Source organism: Charadrius vociferus, unplaced genomic scaffold (assembly GCF_000708025.1).
Source record: "Charadrius vociferus isolate BGI_N301 unplaced genomic scaffold, ASM70802v2 scaffold273, whole genome shotgun sequence".
NCBI lineage: Eukaryota > Metazoa > Chordata > Aves > Charadriiformes > Charadriidae > Charadrius > Charadrius vociferus.
The window spans coordinates 1,205,887-1,225,227 of record NW_009647750.1 but is presented as its reverse complement, the minus strand read 5'-3'; the positions used below and the strand labels follow the sequence as shown (position 1 = coordinate 1,225,227).

Here is a 19,341-nt window from a genome sequence, read left to right as displayed (position 1 = left end):
ATGAAAAACTCTGAGGGAGACTCTGCAGTCCTCCTTCAAGGGGAAAGTCATCATTTCAAAGACCGCAAAGCTATACAAACTACATTACAGACTGCTGGGTTTTGTTGGTTTTTTTTTTGGACTAGTACTACCTCTAGAGCCAAAGTGGCAGAACAAAGGGCATCTTATGTACAGTGAAATATCTAGAAGTACAGAGCTATACCTTTTGGGGAACAGTCTCACCACCTACATATCCACACTACTTATTAGCTGATCTTGGACATAGTATCTTTGGCACAGTAATGGAGCAACTATGGAGCTTAGGTCCAGAATATTCAGAAGACATAAAATGCCCTGGTGCTGATGTGGACTACATTGTTTATTATTTTCCCCACTCTATTCCTGCCAAAATAAATCTGCTTCATTAAAATATAACCAATCTTTTCAGAGGAGCAAACTCATCTTTGAAAGCTCTGGTCCCCTCAAGCAGAGAAACAGCAGGCTAAGAATAGTTCCATAACCCCCTTAATTTTTTTTATTTTTTTTTTTTCATAGGGAAACAGTCTGTTTATCTGCACAATGAGTCACACTTACCCTTTGCCAGAAGTCATCTAGTAGCTGGTTAAGCTGTCCCATCAACTCATCTATCAGTTGAGTTCGGGCACGATCCACCTGGCTGTAGATGGCAATTTCTTCACTGCAGAGGACATAGTAAGTCCTGGAGGAAGCCTCAAGGACAGATATGTCAGAGTGTTTCGTCACAATGTCTTTTACCTCTCTCAGCAAAGCATCCAAATGCTGCAAGTGATAAAAAGGTTATTATAGGTAAATTGTACAATTCCACTTATGCTTTAGAAACATATCACTAGGTCCATATATCTCTATAGGTCATACAACCAATATGAAATAAAGGCTAGTCTAAGAAGCAGAGGGGTGGGATTAGAGGATACAACTGGGTTTTTTTTCTGGGTTTATAGTTCTTTGTCATTATTACAGTCTCTGGATCTTTCTAAAGAATGAAATAACTGCTTTAAGTTCTACTTTAGCAATACACATTCAGCGCTACATAAAAGTAAAGACAAAGACAGGGAATAAAAAATGCCCTTCCAAAGGACAGGTGTGTCTTCAAACAATGGAAGTTGTATCCCTCAGCAGCAGAAGATGGAGAATGTTTCAGATCACGTCAGCAACTGGGGTCTTCACTCTTAGTGAGAGGAGGTAACTTCTGCAATTCTGCTGACTCTCTTCCAGTTAATGTTTTGTGCTGAAATTAACCTAGGCGTGTTCGCCTATCATTACCTCCCTGTAAACATCCCTGCTTAAGAATACATTAAGCTATTCCAAGGATTTCATCTATCCATTTCTGACCACCCCTCTCCCATCAGCAGATATACTATCTCCATTCTTATCTTTCAGTTATTATCATTCCCCAGCAGCTGGGAGTCAGTCTTCAAGGAAAATGAAACCTATTCTGTAGTAAACTCCTGGGAGACACCAGCTTGGACACATGGCATAACCCACCCTCTCTCCACCCAACAATGAAAAGACCAGCGCCAGGCCTACCACATGAAACCACAAATCATTACCCTCCAGGGCCGGTCACAGCATATCAGAACTGACAAGCACTAAGGCTTTTCTTTGGCAGGCTCAAATCAAAAAGTAAAGCCTAAATAAGACCACTTTCCTCAACTCATGAGACCATTTCCTTATATTTCAACAGTCTCCTACTTGTTCCAGGTCCTACTAAACTCCATACATTGTCACATAGATTTAGTACATTCCACATGAACCGACTACCCCAGTTCCTATTCACCTTCTCTAGATGTCCTGTACTGCAAACGTCTAAATCATAATACTGAGGAATCTGCAGAAGATTTGCCACTTTTTGTGCATCTGTTGAATACTGCAGAGAAAAAACAGGATATGAGCACACTGCAGGAATTTTAATGAAATATTTAATATGCATTCACAGAGCAGCTGTTAGTTACCTTTGCCAAGAGCTGAGGAAGCACCATAATAAAGTGTTCAGTAATTTTGGTACAATCTTCCAATTGTATTTTCTTCTCTTTTACTGACAGAATCTGCAGATAAAGCATTTTGTTTCAATTATGAAATCTCTTAGATTTGAGTGGAATTTTACATGTAACCCAAGGTTAACTCACATGCCTTTGTCTAAAGCATATAAAGCTAAGATAAAGATACTTTTCCATGGAGACAACCAGATGCTTTTTTATTTTTTTGTTAACCTTAAATTAGATGCAAATCACTGAACAGCTATATCTTGTTGATAAAATGCTCATAATTTGTCAATAACATGCTTCAGCTAGCTCTCCTCTAATGCTCATCTCCTTCAATATCCACTACTAATAGGATCTGGAGGTCAAAAGACACTGTGCCGTTTCATAAAAATAAGCCATCTTATTTCTGAAGATATACCTACCACTAGGAACACGCTGTCTGGCAAAGCACATAAGGCAAAGAGAACGTGATTACGGGACAATAAATAAGACTAAGACGCACTGACTTTTTTGGCTGCACCTCTGCCCACTGGCGGATGACCTTCAGCTGCTTCTCTAACCGTTGCGAGGATGATTTCAATGAGAGCACTTTCATGGGCATCACTCAGTTCTGTAAGTAAATCAGCCCCTTTTCAGCATCACACAAAAGAAAAATGAAGATACAGCAACAGCTAATGAAAAGCCTATCCATTTATCTGAGCAACTGTGGAAGGACACTACAGAAAGAAAGATGCAGTGTTGCTAAATAAACACCGAGAGAGTGCTTGAATTTAATTCGAAGTAAACTATTTCCTATATTTACTATACACAAAAACAATTATTCCTCTCATGGCTAAACTTTTTAGGGCAGTTGGGCTCCCAAAAACACAGCCAGTTTTAATGAGGCCTACTCCTACTGACTACTGTTCCATTAAGGACAAAACTGCTTTTTCAAGTACCAAAATGCTTTAACTCACTGGGTCTACGAACTTTGATTTCAATCACGCATCCACCTCCAGTTCTACCATAACAACTATTCATAGAAGCATAGAATGGTTTGGGTTTGAAGGGACCTTCAAGATTTATTTCAGTTCGCTTTAAAATCATTCTACAAAAAACTAATCCTCTAGAGTGTTAGATGTCAATGAACTAGACACATTACTCATTTTCTTTTCAGGCATGAACAACAGTCCGACAATTGCACTTCAATCAATTAATACTTTTAGATCCTTAAGTTTTGGACAAACAAAGTGAATGCTCCATAAGTATTATAGCTTAATTATGCAAGTATTCTTGCAAAGTTTCTAAACCAACATTACATAAATACAGAATACTGAATAAAACAAATATGTTGATATAAATATCGTATCGGTAGTGCATTGAGTTGCATCTGCTTTGTGGCCCTGGGGGACCACAATTCAGGATCAAACAGTACTGTAATATGGAATGATCCTAAACTAGCTGGAGGCAAAGTTCAAAAAAAAACAATATCAAGAGATTAATTCAGACAAAACTAAGCTCTTTGCTTACGCACCTTCTCCACCTTCTTCAGCATTTTTTAGTAGAAGAGTGGTCATGCACTCCCAGTCCTTCAGGAATTTGCCTGCCCAGTCCCACAAGCTGTCTATGAGGTATGCAACATGTTTGTGTAGCTAGGGATTAAAAGCACAAGCTTATAGAAACAAACACATCATTAAAAGAAATACAGCTCCATACGTTCCTCTCCCTTTTTCTAATTACAAAGCTTTGTCATTCACACATATAGTCACACACAGTATACTACCGTACTTACTTTGAGGCTAATCAACACTTAAACACTATGTCTCCAGCCTGATACAAAGCAGGAAAAAAAGCTTTTATTTTGTCTTTTTAGGATAACTTTCCTTTGTAATTTAAGTATTCTCTTTAAAACTAACTACTGTTTTGCTTTTATATTGCTGGTCATAACAACATTTACTGTCTGAAATTCTTTGCAGAAAGATTCAAAACTGCTGTGCCTGACACACTTCGGCCAGACATAGGTCTGCACCACTGCAAAAGCTAAATGGTGAAGTACAGCATTTAAGCTGATAAAACTCAGCAAAACTACGCAGTTCTTAGTCAGCATTGAGCCATGGTACAGCAACCCATATCTGCCTGAAGAAAGGCATGGACACACACCAAAAAACCCCGTCAGTGGCATTAGTCTTTCAGGCTGTTTTCAGAAGCTGCTTCAGCACTGATTCTCTCCATTAGCATAGTTGTAAATTAGTTTTAATACAACAGAACAGAAAAGTCTTCATTAAAAACTCATCCTAGAGACTGAAAACATCCCAAGCACCAAACATTTCAGAGCTCACCACCAGAAATAGCTTTCAAAAGGAAGCCAAGATTTGATTTAATATGCAACACTGGATTTTAAGGGCTTACTGCAGGGGCTATTCTCCTCACCTCACTCTCCAGGAAAAAATGTATTAGTCTTTTCAACTGGCCAGTACTCGCCCCAAACTTCCCTCCTCCTTTGGGCTGAACTTCTTCATCTCCCTCATGACTAAGCAGCCTGCCAACAGAAAAGGAAGTCAGTCCAGCTCTGCCACATTCTCCTTATACTCATCTGCCGATGTAACACTAATTCTGTCAAGATCCGAAGGACTGTATTTCTTCTAAACGTCTACTTCATTACTCCAAATCACGTTATACTTTTTTAACAGATGAAAGGAAAAGAGATTAGATTGTTTTCCGTCATGAGAGATCTGCTATCCCTGTGGATGCAGAGACTATTTCTGACAGTTTCACAGGTACCCTGCCAGCTTTCTGGACAACAGATGCAGATTCCACAACACTGAACATATAATGAGACAGGCATTTGCTCATGCTTGAAAAGGGGCTTGCTCTAGGCTGAATTTAAACCTTAAGAACACAGTAGAGATATTACTACCCGACCATTATTCACATCATGGTACATTTTAGAACTGAAGCTTCTTAAAGAAAGCGTAGTATCTTGTATTTATAAGAGGCAATTTACTCAAGTTCACAAATACCGTAGAAAAACTGTTCTTCCTCTTCTGCCTGAAGTATGAAGCACAATATGACACTTCAATTTTCATTTCCCTCTTTATCCAAAATGAGTGTGACTGTACTGCTCAGCAAAAGTGCTAATCCCAAAATAAATCCAGGAAGGCCATCCCCACAGATTAACGGAAGGCCCAAATGGCTTGGGTTTAAGAGCAGGACCACGCTACTCAATGTCAGTAAAAGCTTAGAAAAACTTTCAGAAAGTGCTTCTGCTGGTATAATTTATGCCAGCTGAGTAAGGAACCTAAGTTAAAAATGCAAACATTGAGGAGATTTCATGCAATCCAAGATGAAGGGAAAAAAATGGCACAAGCATTTATACTAAAACTTTTATCAGTATGACCAGGGAAAGGAGGGTGTCACTAACATCTCTATCACACTAGAATGAACGTTTCTATACTGGCAAGAGAGAAGAACTGAGCAAACAAGAACAAGGATGAGGTTTACAGGGTCAAAGTGTCCACGCTGCACTGGGAAGCTGGGTAGGAAAAGTAAAGTTATCGTGGCAATGACTTCAATGGCAAAAAGCAGCACTGTTCTTAGAGGAAAACCACCTGATTTATGATAGAATATTAGGACCGAAAACCACCTGATTTATGATAGAATATTAGGATCAACACAAAAGACTAAGTAAGACTAGCAGATGTGATAGAAGACTCATCAAAACAGAAATTTATCTTAATTTGTCTTTCTGTTGGATTTGGCTCCACAAACCCCAGAATGTCAGCAGTTCAGCTAGATAGGGAGAGACAGCTAGGAGGAGATGCTCACAATGAGAATTCTCACGCGAGAAACACAAATCATTATTATTTCTGAATTTTTCCCCACAAAAGTCTTGCCAAAATATTTTTATTTTCATTCCTCTTTGTAAGGCAAAATTATTTCTCTCAGCCGTAGAGACAGAATATTTATTTCTTCTCTTTTTAGCACACCAACTCCATTCACTTCATGCAACCATTGTTATAAGAGGCCCATTTATAAGAGTTACTCCTGGGGAAGATAAACCCTGTACTTCATTAACCTGACAGAAAATTGGGAGGGCTTTTTAATCTGCTGCATCTCTCATTATTCAAAGCCTTTACAATGTATAAGGCAACTTCCAAAGGGAGAAGAGGAGGCCATTTTTGTGATTAATCACCAAAGCCATGGAAACCTAGCAGATGCCAGGTGATGAATTAGCTTGTAAGAAGCAAAGCAACAGAAAAAGAAAGTAGAAAGAAAGGAGGTATACTCTCAACATAGCATGGCATCTGTGGATCCGTGAGTTGTTTCATATTCTCTATGTTAGTCTTGCAACTTTTCTCATGCCTATTGTGCCAGGGCTGTGCAGGGGAACCAATGATTACCCCCAGACAGCATTTCTCTTCTGATTCAGCAGAAGAAAGCATATCAACTATCCTCACAGTACACACTTCCAGCAGAAAAATGAATGCTTAATGTCCCTCTTAAATAAATCCACCTTCATTCTGAAACAAATGAGAATATGCAAGAAGCAGACATGCAGGCAGGCAGAGATACCTTGTATAAAGGAATTCCCCAGCTGCTACCGCAAGTGGACGGTGTGTGGTATAAACAAATTGGTATAACGTTTCACAGTCTTCAGCTGATAACACATCCTCACAGTTCCTAGGCAAAAATAACAACGGAAGTTATAGTTCAGGTTTATCTGCAAAGAATATTATGAATGCTATGTCCAGCTTTTACTAGACCTGATTCTCCATAGCTATGCAACTTGTTTACACAGCTGAATTTTTGTAGGAAATATCTAAAAATGCTATCAAACAAAATTGGCAGCATTCTTTTACTCACTGTGTAGAGAAACAGAGATCTGTGCAAGCCATGATGAATCAGGCCCACTGCATGGACATGAACATTAATTTAAAATATAATTAAGGTTGATTAGTGGTCATGGTAAAAAGAGTAACAGTAATAAAATAGGAAAATCATGCCTCTACTTCATGCTTAGATGCTCACCATAGAAGTTAATAAACAAGAAGCCACCTTCATTTTGCAGTACCAATTCTTTTTAATTATTTATTACAGTATTTTAAAACCTATATTCTCTTACACTAGGCTTATACAGTCACATGTAAAAAGAAATCAAAATACATTCCTGATAGCATGCTTATGACTGTGACCTTTATGTGCAAACACACTCAAAGTCACAATTTTTTCATTCAGTTATGCATCTTGAAAATACCACATGCCAACTAGTAAACCTAGAACACTCTATGAGAGGTAGAAATAGCATTAATATCAACCTTTTGCAAAAAGGAAAGTGAAGTATCAAGGCTGCATAACCCACTGAAGAGATACCAGAGGAGTGAAGCTCAAAGCAAGGATTACAGTTCCAAAATGTTTCTTACTGGCATAGCAATGTCACTGCACTAACCTACTTCAGAGAATAAAAGAACAACATATGAGATCCTTACACTTACTACAGCCAGGCGAGGGGAACGGTTTTTTATTTATTACTGCACTCAATCCTCAGGTAGTAACAGTTTAAAACCATCTACAGCTGTGGTCCACTACCTTCTCTAAAACTGAGGATTCACGCTCTTCATTTTCTGGGAGTGATGTCTTACAAAGATTAGCAGACCTTCCTGCACTTGCCCATTTGTCTCCAAACCCAGCACATCCTTTAGCATCCTCACAAGCCACAAAGCCCCAAAACATCCTCCAACCTGACTGAAAAAAATGAGCTCACCTTAAGTGAGAATATCACTGGAGTGTCCATTGCAAATATCTTTTACCACTGTCTGGGATTTAAAATAGGGGGCGGGCGGTGAGTGGGAGGGTTAAAATCTCAAAGCCAATAGCCTCTCATTTATAGAAGTTGACACCCCGTGAATTTTAGCTTTACAATGTATTTACTCATGTATCACTCGAATTTTTCACATTTTTCCATGGTTGCTTACAATGGTCACTAGAACAGTAAAAAGGTGTCTAAATGGAAGTGCTGATGGTATGTCTCCAACGCAATGGGTCAGTCTCGCAAGATAATGTTTGCCCTCAACCAGGGCACTCGGGCCTCTTTTAGCATGCAATACCCTTTGAGTATATACTTGCAGCAATAGGACATATAGAAAGTGCTCCGAGCATATATATCATGAAACGAACATAAAGGAAAATATTTATGCGAGTCTTACTCAGTCATCTACAGAACTAGGGAAATAGAGTAAAAATGTGTTTATTGAAGTTAAATAGTAAGAAACTGAAAGAGGGAACATGGTGCATTAGAGTATATGAATAGTGTTGGTGTGTCCCGTGAAGCCACAAATGAAGTATCAAATTCATTAAACTTCTACGAGTTTAACAAGTGAGAGTAAAACAAAAACTGACAACAAATTGCACTTACAGGAGTAAAAATATGTGATATAGAAAGTCTTTATATTAAAAGGCTGTGGGGAATTAACTGAACTAAACTAGCAGTGTGAAAACGTTTCTTTCATTCTTTTAATGTCAATCTATTATTTAATTCTTTCAAAGCACTAGTTTCTATGAAGCTGCCTTTGTCATTTTCTCTCTATATATTTTCAAAAAACCGGGGACAGCTTGAAAAAGAAGAAATTTCTATACAAATATGCCATGATCCAGAGTGGACCAACAAAGAATCAAAGAACAGCTGAGGATGGACAGCACCTCTAGAGATCATGTAGTTCAACCCCCTGCTCAGAGAAGGATCAGCTAGAGCAGGTTGCTGAGGGTTGTTTCCAATCAGGTTTTGAATATCTACAAAGTGAGAGACTCCACAATTTCTCTGGCAACCCGTTCCAGTATTGGACCACCCCCACAGTAAAAAATTGTTTTCTTATGCTGGAATGGAATTTCCTGTATGAACATGCCAGTCAAATGTACACTTTTTTTTATATTTTAATTTTCTATTCTTTATGTTTCTGGTTTTCTCTTCTTAGAACATTTACAGAAATAGTGAATGCAATACCTGTGTGTCTCTATTTAAAAAAAAAATCCTTGCCTAAATTGTTCAGATAGCTCAAAGAGCTCAGCAACATGCCTGCCATCTCCTTGGGTAAAAATTAAGGACTCTGCCTTTCCAGTGCAACTGAAACTGCCTTTCCTTAGGAAAGGGCCTAGGTGGGCTGGTGGACACAAAGCTGAAGGTGAGCCACCACCTTGCAGCAAAGAAAGCTAATGGTATCCTGGGCTGCATTAGGAGGAGCGTTGCTAGCAAGTCAAGGGAGGTGATCCTTTCTCTCTACTCAGCACTGGTAAGGCCACACCTGGAGTGCTGGGTCCAGTGCTGGGCTCCCCAACATAAGAGGCATAGACATATTGGAGAGAGTCCAATGAAGGGCCACAAAGATGATTAAGGGACTGGAGCATCTCTCCTACAAGGGAAGGCTGAGAGAGCTGGGACTGTTCAAACTCGAGAAGAGAAGGCTCAGAGGGGAACTTACCGATGTGTATAAGTACCTGAAGGGAGGGTGCAAAGAAGATGGAGCCAGGCTCTGCTCAGTGACAGGACCAGAGGCAACAGGGACAAACTGAAACACAGGAGGTTTCCTCTGAACATCAGAAAATATGTTTTTACTGTGAGGGTGACAGAGCACTGTCACAGGCTGCCCAGAGAGGCTGTGGAGTCTCCATCACTGAAGATATTCAAAAGCCATCTGGATGTAGTCCAGGGCAACTGGCTCTAGGCAGCCCTGCTTGAGAAGGGGGATTGAACCACATGACCCCCAGAAGTGCCTTCCAACCTCAATCATTCTGTGATTCTAAAATCCTAACCTCCTTGGTTTTAACTTTGTCTTCAAAGAGGCTAGGAATTTGCCCCAGTTGCATTAATCTACAGCAGTGTTATTTCCTCCCTCCTCAAGACAAGGCTAGGTCAGGTGCTCCGGCCACGTATGAAGCACTCCCTAATAGCACAGGAGCAAAGGAGGGGAAAACAACCCATTTTCTTTGCAGCACAGGCTGACAGACACTCACAACACCACTTGAGCACCTGATTTTTTTATATTTTTTTTCTTTCTTGAATGTGAGGGAATACCTGTATCTACTACTACTACTACTTTTCACATACTGCTCAACCACTACTCTCTGTGATACAGTGAGGTTTATACTCACAGTTCCCACTCAAATGAGTGCTTAGGGGTTTTACTTGCCTCTGGAAGTAGCAGCACTTGACTACAGCTGCTACCACTACCATTAATACTACCACAGTAAATGGGTGCTTTTCTTTTTTGCATACATAAGCCAATCATCAAACATTCAAAGAATACTTCAAATACAGCAATAATACTGCTGCAAATTTGCAGTTCTCAGAATGCCAAGCAACAGATAAAGGTTAAGCCCGAAGTGCCTGCCAGTGTTTAGGTGCCTAAAAATAAACAGGCCTAGCCTTCCACATACCAATGTAATGACATACCATTTTCTCTGCACTTCACTGTGAACATGTCATGAAGAATAAGTTGGGATATTCTAGGGGGAGATCAAAGACCCATTTTGTTCTGCATATGGCACCAGTTGAAAGATTTCATATCTTGCGTACAGTAAAATAGAACAAAAAGCAAGAGGCATGACTGCTGGAGTTGCCTCTCTTGGTCTGTGTTATTGCTTATACCAAGGATAACTATCAAAATCACAACATTAAACAAAAATACACCTGATGCACTTTTCAGAGGTTTGCCACCTTATTCTTTTTGCTTTTAATGGCTGTGCAGGGAAAGATCTGGTGCAACATTATGGAGACATCGGTAATCCAAGGTATAGCATCTCCATCAAAAAAAAAAAAAATCTGTTCATTTTGCATTTAAAATTAATTCAAGTTAAACACCCAAATTTGTGCACTGAGCACTATCATACAAAAATTATATGCTGGAAATACTCTAATGTCTGAGATAAAATTTTTAAGTAGAAAAATCAGCTAATCTGTTGTTATCTCCCTTTCTACCCTGCTGTCATTGCAGGTATTTCAAGTTGACACTTTAGTGATCAGAAAGATAGACGATAACATGGTTGCCACTACAATATAACAAGAGTCCTTTCCCACCCACTTTAAAATAGGATTAGCATGTTGCAATACACTGTGATTCTATGATTATGCTGACAGAACGAAAGAAGATGCACATTAGACAGATGCTGTATGGTATGCTGTTTTGGTTAAGAAATATAACTCTAGGAGACATGCAATTATTTTTTCTGTTAACTCTTCAGACAGGAAAGATAAGATTTCAGAAGAGATCTCAAGGTTCTTGGAAAAAAAGGTGCAGGATGGCAGAAAATAACTGAAGGTAACTTCCAAGAAAGCATAAACCTGAAAGGATGGAAAAGAGAAGACAGAGGAGAAAGCACATGCCTTTGTTCCATTTTGGTCCTTCACTTTTGCTTTGTTTGGAATAGGCTTGACAAAGCACTACCACAACTCCACCTGAACAGGAGTGTGGTGGACCTGAAGGAATCACAGAGGAGCTGTGAAGAGCTCCATGCTGTTCCCTTTTGATATCACCTAATCTGCTACAACCAAGTTATCGATGCAAGAAACCATAATTGCAGTATAATTTGCTTCACTGCTTCATACGTTACTTCTATCAACTTCAAGATAACATTTCTTTATTTTCCTAAAAGCCACTAAATAAGACAAAGGTGGATAATTTCCTTATTTGTATGCAAAGCATCTCTTCAGCTTATTTTTTACAATCACGTGAAAACACATTTTATAATAGCATTTAAGCCTTCAATAAACCGAACTGTTTTTCTGCACAATGGCTTGTCTGAACAACCTTGCCAGACACAGTGCATTTGCCTAACAAACGCCCATTTCTCCTCCAAAGTCCATGACTTAGCTATGAAATCGCACTACAGAATGACAGAGTTCAGCTGACTGCTGACAGTGAATTACTTGTCATGGGACACCTACATCTACCACTAGAAGTAGTAACATATGTTATATTATTTGCCTTGGCATCCTTCACCAAATCCAGTCTTCCAGTTTCTCCTACAGTGTAGCCCCTCCCTCTCCAAACTAAAACATCCTTCCCAGTCTAGTTGGGAATCGGAAGGGAGACTTGAGGTTTTTAAGCACAACAGTCATGTGCCGCTACTTGACTTGCATCTCCTGTGCTAAGCAGGAGACTGGGAACTTACAAGCCTCAGTTCCTTGACTTTTAAGTTGGATTAACTCTACTGACCATTGTCAAAGCACTTTAGTGCTTTGGAGAATTAGTGTATTTATCAGCTCCATTAAATAGTTTTCAAACTATGTGAAGTCCTCAATGAGTGCAATATACTCACAGTTCTCACTAAGACAACTCTTTCAGATTTCAAACTTTAAAGTTTTCTGTTTAAAACTCAGTTTAATTTCTAGTTACATTTTTCCCATCACCATATTTAAGCTATTTGTAGATTTGTGCCCATACCTGCAGCACTTGTAACCTTTCCTCATTCATCTACTACAGTTACCTTATTACTTTTGCCGCTCTCTTCCAAAATCCCTCTGCTCTTTTAGGTAGTCAAGCACATGAAAATGAGCAGAATTGTCTGGCAGTAAGCACACTAAACTAATTTGGCTCCTAAAGAGCAAGGTTTTCAGTAAGATTCCTTGGTCTCTCATTGTCACTCACATTTTCTCCCTCTTTATTTCCTTCCTAGTTCTATTCCCTCTCAGATCCTTTGCAACATTAATGCTAACAATTATGCATAATTCAGTAGCATTAATAATTTCTATTATGCTAAGCCTCATAGGCTCATTTCAGTTTGAGGATTGCTTCATGCTGTGTAAAAATAGAAATCTACTAGCCCAAAGACCTTGGCATTCAATTGAGACAACATGCAACAAACAAGAAGAAAAAAAAAACCTCAGCTCACAGAGACAGACAAGATGAAAATACAAATACGGATATGAAAAAACAGGTATATGCATAGCAAGAGGTGTTTGAGACAGCACTGGAATATTTTTTTAATAATGGAACACATCTAAGTGAATTGAAAAGATCAGTGTTTTCACTGCCTCTCTAGCTAGCAAGAGAGAGAACGTAAAGGCCAGCATAGCAGTTTTATGGGCCAGTAGCACGCAGAGTGGTCAACGTCCACAGGACTGGAATGCAGTGATGTTTAAGAGATGGGCAAAGCTGTTACTAACCTACATGGAGCACAGCTCCACTGCAACCATAAAACATGACAAAAATAATTCACTGGCAGTGAGGTCTTGCTGCTATACTCACCCAAAGGACAATTATGGAAGTCAGTAAAAAAAGAGTGACTGATATAGTAAATTTTCTCCAAGAAAGTCACAGAGCACCCAGTGAACTGGAGGAAAAAAGTTTCTCTGGCTTTGCTTCTTGCCAACACATTATGAAACAACAAAAGATTTTTATTCCAAGATTAGAGACACGTTCTAGAGGTCAGTATCCAACCAGTTAAGAATATATTATTTGTTAAAAATAATCCATGATTCCAAATCAAGTATGGGGAGTTCAGGAGACAGAGGTTCTTGCAGGTACCTTTAAAAATGGAAACTTCACACTGAAAGGTCTTTCAGGCCTCACTAAAAATTCAAGTGGGGCAACTAGAATTCAGTTGCCAAGTTTGCAGAAGACAAAAATGAGCCATCCACAGAGAAGCCAATACGGCATCACAACAGCAGCAAAAAAAATTATTGCATCAATGTATACAAATAGAAGTGCCATTTATACAAGCTGTCATTTATTATTCTTTAAAGGCAGGGCAGTTGCTGTCCCCAACCCCATTTCATGCTTTACTGCATGCATCAAGCGGCATTACTGCTAAATATCCAGATACTAGTTTTGAGCTACGAGATGCACCTATTTGGGACAGACTGGCCCTGAAACTTCTTTGCTTTTGCAATGCCAGCAGCGAGTCCTTTCTGACACTATTGTATGTACTAAGGCATAAGCTTTTCCCCTGCTGGAAGGCATCTTGATGCAGGCTCCTATTAGGAAGTCTGTACATGCGACTGTCTATATTATCTGCATTCTCTTCACACAGGTTTTATAGACTGGTCAGTACTAGTCTCATCAAAGAGAAGAGCTGTCATTGAATTTGTTTATTGCGTCCCCAATTCCCACTTTCATCACTCCAATAACTAAGCCAAATCAGCAGGGCTCAGAGCAACTGGGGGGAGAGAGGTGGCAGAAAAGAGGATGGCTACGCAACAGATGAGCAAAAAGAAAGAGAAGCGTGTATTTGCTAGGCCTGCATGCAGCCTAATTAAAAACAACTTCAAAATGTATCTATTTTACTTATGAAAACTACATTTTATGATGAAAAAAATGTCATTCCGAAAGCTTTAGAAGACATTTATTCACATTGGAAATCATATTTAAGAAAAATTAGGAAACAATTGCTTCAGGGAAAAAGAAGCACTGATCAAACTTGTATAGCTGCAGCTTGCATTAATGAGAACATGATCCCTTATAATAAAGCCAGAGATGATAAACAGCTGCAGTGCCAATATAGCACTTCTTAGTTCAGACACAGAACAAGGGCAGCCGTAAGTGGTGTACAGCATCTTTGTACTTCAACAATGGTGTGCTGCTCCTCCTAGCACAGGGACACGTTATACACACAGACACAGCATTGTGCTTTGTTTCAATAGCTACACACCACGGAGAACCAAGGGATGTAGAAATGGACGTTGTAAACACAAAGACAATGTATCTGTAGCTACTACTAGTGAGGCCCAAACAATGGTACTCCCTTCAGAAAAGCACGCTATGCTTACAGCATCACGATGTGTATGTTGAAGTAGGCTTCACGAAATGCCACTCAAATCAATGAACACAAAATGAGACAGGAGTGAGTCTAGACTATAAAGGAGCACTTCAACATACAAACGTACTTGAAATTTAATGTAAATACCTACAACATCATATTATTTGGTCCACTAAGGTCTACATCCTCATCTAGCAATGATCAATACTTCTGGCATAAACAGAAAAACAAATCCCACAAGGTGACAATGCACCACACTGTACATGGAGGCAAGCATCTGCATCAACAGAATTCAACTTATACCCTGAGACACAAGAGACACTTATTGAGTCCTAACATCTCAACTGTATTAACAATGAAATGCAGTAAGTTTTTTATTCTTATTTTGCATTGAAAATGGGGGACAGAGAATCTATTCTTCACATATTTTGCAAACAAAGCTATTTCTAAAATAGACGTGCTGCTCAAGGATGTATCACAATAGGGTTCATCTACTCGTGTAATGTTAGTCTAGTTTTTCCCCACACTTCCAGCTTGCTGGTATCCTCCCAAATCTATGGCTGGCAGGTAATTTCCCAACAAAACAACTCTTCCTTTAGTTTTCCACTTCAGCAAAAACAAGATATCATACACTTGCTCATTTCCTGTCAGTCAGTCTGCTGTGGGCTCAATAGCTCCAAGATTCTCTGCCATGGAGCCAAGAATCTGGAAGTCCAAATTCCAGCAACAACCTCAAAGCTCAAGGATTCCTGCATCAGGTGGGGAGACAGGGAAGATGGCAGAGTTCCCTGAGCTTCTGGTCAAGACCTGGCAGCCCTGGAACTGAAGATTCCTTGATGAGGGCATCTGCCAAGACAGGCAGATGCTGTATATGAGAAAAGCCAAAATGAAAATACTGTGGAATTTCCTTTCAGAGGGAAATAGAGAGACATAAAAATGTAGGTTTCATGCTGAATCTCAGCACAAGGGTTTTCTTAACGTTGGGGTTTCCCACAGAAAGAAAATGCCACGACTCGAGCAGCTTTAACTGTAACTAATATCCTGCTAGGAGCAATTATTTCCCAGCATGTAACTGATTACAGAAAGATTCATCAGGATTGTATCTGGATCTTGTTGCCATTAAAACAATACAGTAAATTAAAAAAGAAATTATTTACTGTGACATAAGCATCAAGAGTTTCATGGCTTGAACTGCTACTTCATGGTCCTTGTCCAGAGGCATGGACACAATTCGATCCTAATGGATGTAAAATGACAATAAAGAGATGTAACATGGTTTGTTCTCAATAAACACATATTTTTGCTACAGCTAGATCATCTACACTAGTGGAGCAGAGATTTATTTTTATTTCAGCAGCTATTTCCTAAGAGACGTAAGGCAACTTGATTACTACCAAGTAGTTCCCCAGCCCCTGAAAATTAACAGCATGTTAATTTTTTAACTGAATTAATCATGCAGTAATATGATATTTTTATAGATGTAATGTATGCGTTCACAAGAAGTCAACTACAGTCTACAAATTAAAAGTGACTGACATCTTGTTTCTAAGATGTTACTACTGGCACTTCAGTATGTTAAATGAAGGTAAGCCTCAAATTACAAGCATTATATAATCAGGTGCTCCCATCAACAGTAAATTGCGTGTACCTACACATTACAGAAGCCAGTGCCTTGCTGGAAAGACAATTTGGACTTGAGTCATAAAGCTACTTCATGGAATAGCAGTAGTACTCCCAACCTCCAGAATTACCATTATTGTAACTTGGTACACATGCAAACATCTCAGAAAACAGTGGAAATTTTCCTGTCCTGTGTTCCCAAGAACTCACAATCCTCAGTACAGTCTACATCTTTAAGGCATATTAAACCCTTGGACCTGCTTGTTTTGGGACTAACAGCTTTCTTACTTAACATGTCATTTCTGAATCCCTAGATTCATTTTACTTTGCACCTTCTTTTTTCTCACAACCCAGCTGGCAAGGTGTGGAAGTCCATGAATCCCAAGTCTGAACACTGAAGGGTAACAGAGGGAGCATGCGAAACTCCTGCTTGTGGGAAATGGATTGATGGTTATATGATTACATTTCCCATCACTGAGAGAGCATGATTTAAACTTTGAAAGACTCCAGGTCAGTCTGTATTTGGTGTATAGCTGTTTGGGTTTCTTTTGTTTAGAGGGGAAGGAGTTGTATTTGGGTTGGGGCCTTTTGGTCGGGGGATAGAGTTTGCAATAATCCATTTATATCACATCCTCCACACAGACGGAGATTGCAGTACAAACAGACTGGAGCTATTTCATCAGTCTGTGAATACCAATACTGCAGCTGCTTACCCAGCTTACAGCAACCTTCCTTTAACCAGAAAGATAAAGGACCACCACAAAACTCTTTAAAACAGGGGTTAATCTTAGATAGTCAAGTTGCAAACTGAACAATTTATTCTTAAAATACTAATATTAATCTATTTCTTGCTCTTTGAGGATGTGCTATAGGTATTTTTTACTATCAGCAACTACTTTGACACAAGGTAAGCCCTGCACCTGCTGCAAAAAGAACATGAATTACCACCACATGCCAGCGTTGATTATGTACTGATTCAGAGGGACTGAGATATCAATCACAGCACTTTGAGTTTTCTTTTTCAAATACCAAAAAAGCCCAGCCCCATTGGGATAAGATTAGCTGATGAAGTCATTACCAAGGGCAGAATTAAACAAGTAAAGGGCTTACTTCTTAAATGAGTCAGGATGTTGGAATATGATAAAGGCAGTGTACAGGTTCGGTGCAGTCACAGAACAAGCTCTCAAAATTACAGCATATCATCTGACTTGTTCTGAAAGGAGATAAGGGATCCTTCTTCAAGATTCATACTGACGTGGTGGATCAATACAGAGCCATTCCCACATCAGTGTGATACATGGTCAGCCAATCCAGTATCTACAAGGTTAACCCATTATCAGGAGCAGCAAAAAAAGGGACTTTAAGAGTATGAAATTCTTTGCCATGTGCCAAAGATCCTGTAAGGAAATCTGGGCCATTCTGGATGAATGGTGGAGATAATTGACCACAGTGCATGCTAACACCACTTTGTGCATGAACTAAAGTGGAACAGAAAATTCCAGAGAAACAGAGGGAAATATCTCTGCAAAACTCCTTCATCCACTCAATCAAGCAGGCTGTTTCTGCAGTACTCTGAACTCAGGTCAGTCAGTCAAGAGAGTGGGGAGATCAGCTCTGATTAAAACATCAGACCCTTTGCATACACCCAACCCAGACCTGAAAAATAGCAAACAGTAATCTATTTACCTTGAATCTGCTAGTAAAGAGATCCATCCTGGAAACAAGTTCTTTTCTGCTATAAATTCCCTGCAGTCCCAGAAGACACTTCAACCGCACTTCAGCTTGCTACAAGACAAAGAAATCAGCTAACAGTAAAAAACATGTATCTTTGACGTTGTTCACTATTGGCATTTATATTATGTAAATAAAGTTCTTTGTGGGTGCCTACAGCAGACTACTCAAATACTGACTCATCTTCTTTATTAGGGACATCCGTACCATTTTGTTTGTGTGCACACGCGCATGTCTCTCTCTCTCACACACACACACACACACACAGAGGAAGCCTGCAGCGAGTCAAACTTAAATGCTACATCAAAGTTTGTGTTAGGCTTTCTAAGAGACAACGAAACTCTCACAGACCTTACAGTTAATAAAAGCAACACAATGCAAAAGATGCACGAATTTGCTATTCACCTGTTAAAGATATACAAAGACAACACTATGGATGGCCTACTTAATACAATCAGCACTCTTCCATACATCAGACTGTTTGCTTCCTTTCAACATTTGACTCAGACAATCGTTAAACACTGACACGAGGACTCCAAGTAATTCTGGGGCAGCGAAAATTCCCAGAGGAAGAGATACATCTCAGAAATGCACTAGCTCATCATCGTGGGTTGTCACAGATACAGAATCAAATGTTACAACTTCTCCCTATTTCTGTTTTACACTAAAAGAGTATATTTTAAGCATTCTAAGACAAGGGTTGCATTGAATTTGGCCTAATTAGTTAGCTTAGGCAAAATATATTTATTCCTGCAAGGTGTTATTTCACACTATTAGTACTGCTGCTTCATAAATGCCTCAAAAAGAGGACTTTTCATTATCCAGATTTTAAATTGTCTTCTGCATATTGCTAAAGCTTTCAAATGACAAAGCTTTAAATGTCATTAAGAAAGTCATTTTGAGGATCTAACATAGAAAAATCATTGTGTTCTGTAAACTTATAATGCTAAGGATATCAGCAGAGACAGTTAAATAAACTGCAGGCTTTGAATCATCTTCATATTTCTTCCTTAATTCCTCTTGCTAACAATAGCAGTAAGAATAATCAAGGAAACCCAAGAAAGGAGACCACCTACACATTGGCTATCCATTACTACAAGTTCCTGTTCACCTGCTTAAACGGAAAGCAAAGGCTGATTCCCAGTAGCGGGCTCTGACCAACAGTTTTGCATAAGACAGCTTTTTGCTAGAAATATAAAATGAAAGATCAACAGGTAACAATGGGTACTAAGCTCTAATCTGCCTGTGACATGGCAGCAGTACATAT

The 19,341-nt window shown here is 39.2% G+C and overlaps 1 protein-coding gene across 1 annotated transcript in view; it reads right to left on the bottom strand.

Annotated features, from left to right (window-relative positions):
• Positions 1 to 19,341, bottom strand: part of LOC104283886 (cohesin subunit SA-2-like) — a 60,847-nt gene that overhangs the window by 17,342 nt on the left and 24,164 nt on the right. Inside the window, exons 11-19 of the mRNA XM_009882121.1 lie at positions 18,030 to 18,128; positions 15,881 to 15,960; positions 6,549 to 6,656; positions 4,407 to 4,515; positions 3,511 to 3,628; positions 2,504 to 2,607; positions 1,968 to 2,060; positions 1,793 to 1,882; positions 574 to 777 (exon numbers count right to left, since the gene is read on the bottom strand). Of these exons, the coding sequence (XP_009880423.1) occupies positions 574 to 777; positions 1,793 to 1,882; positions 1,968 to 2,060; positions 2,504 to 2,607; positions 3,511 to 3,628; positions 4,407 to 4,515; positions 6,549 to 6,656; positions 15,881 to 15,960; positions 18,030 to 18,128 (1,005 nt within the window). The remainder of the gene's footprint in view (positions 1 to 573; positions 778 to 1,792; positions 1,883 to 1,967; positions 2,061 to 2,503; positions 2,608 to 3,510; positions 3,629 to 4,406; positions 4,516 to 6,548; positions 6,657 to 15,880; positions 15,961 to 18,029; positions 18,129 to 19,341) is intronic.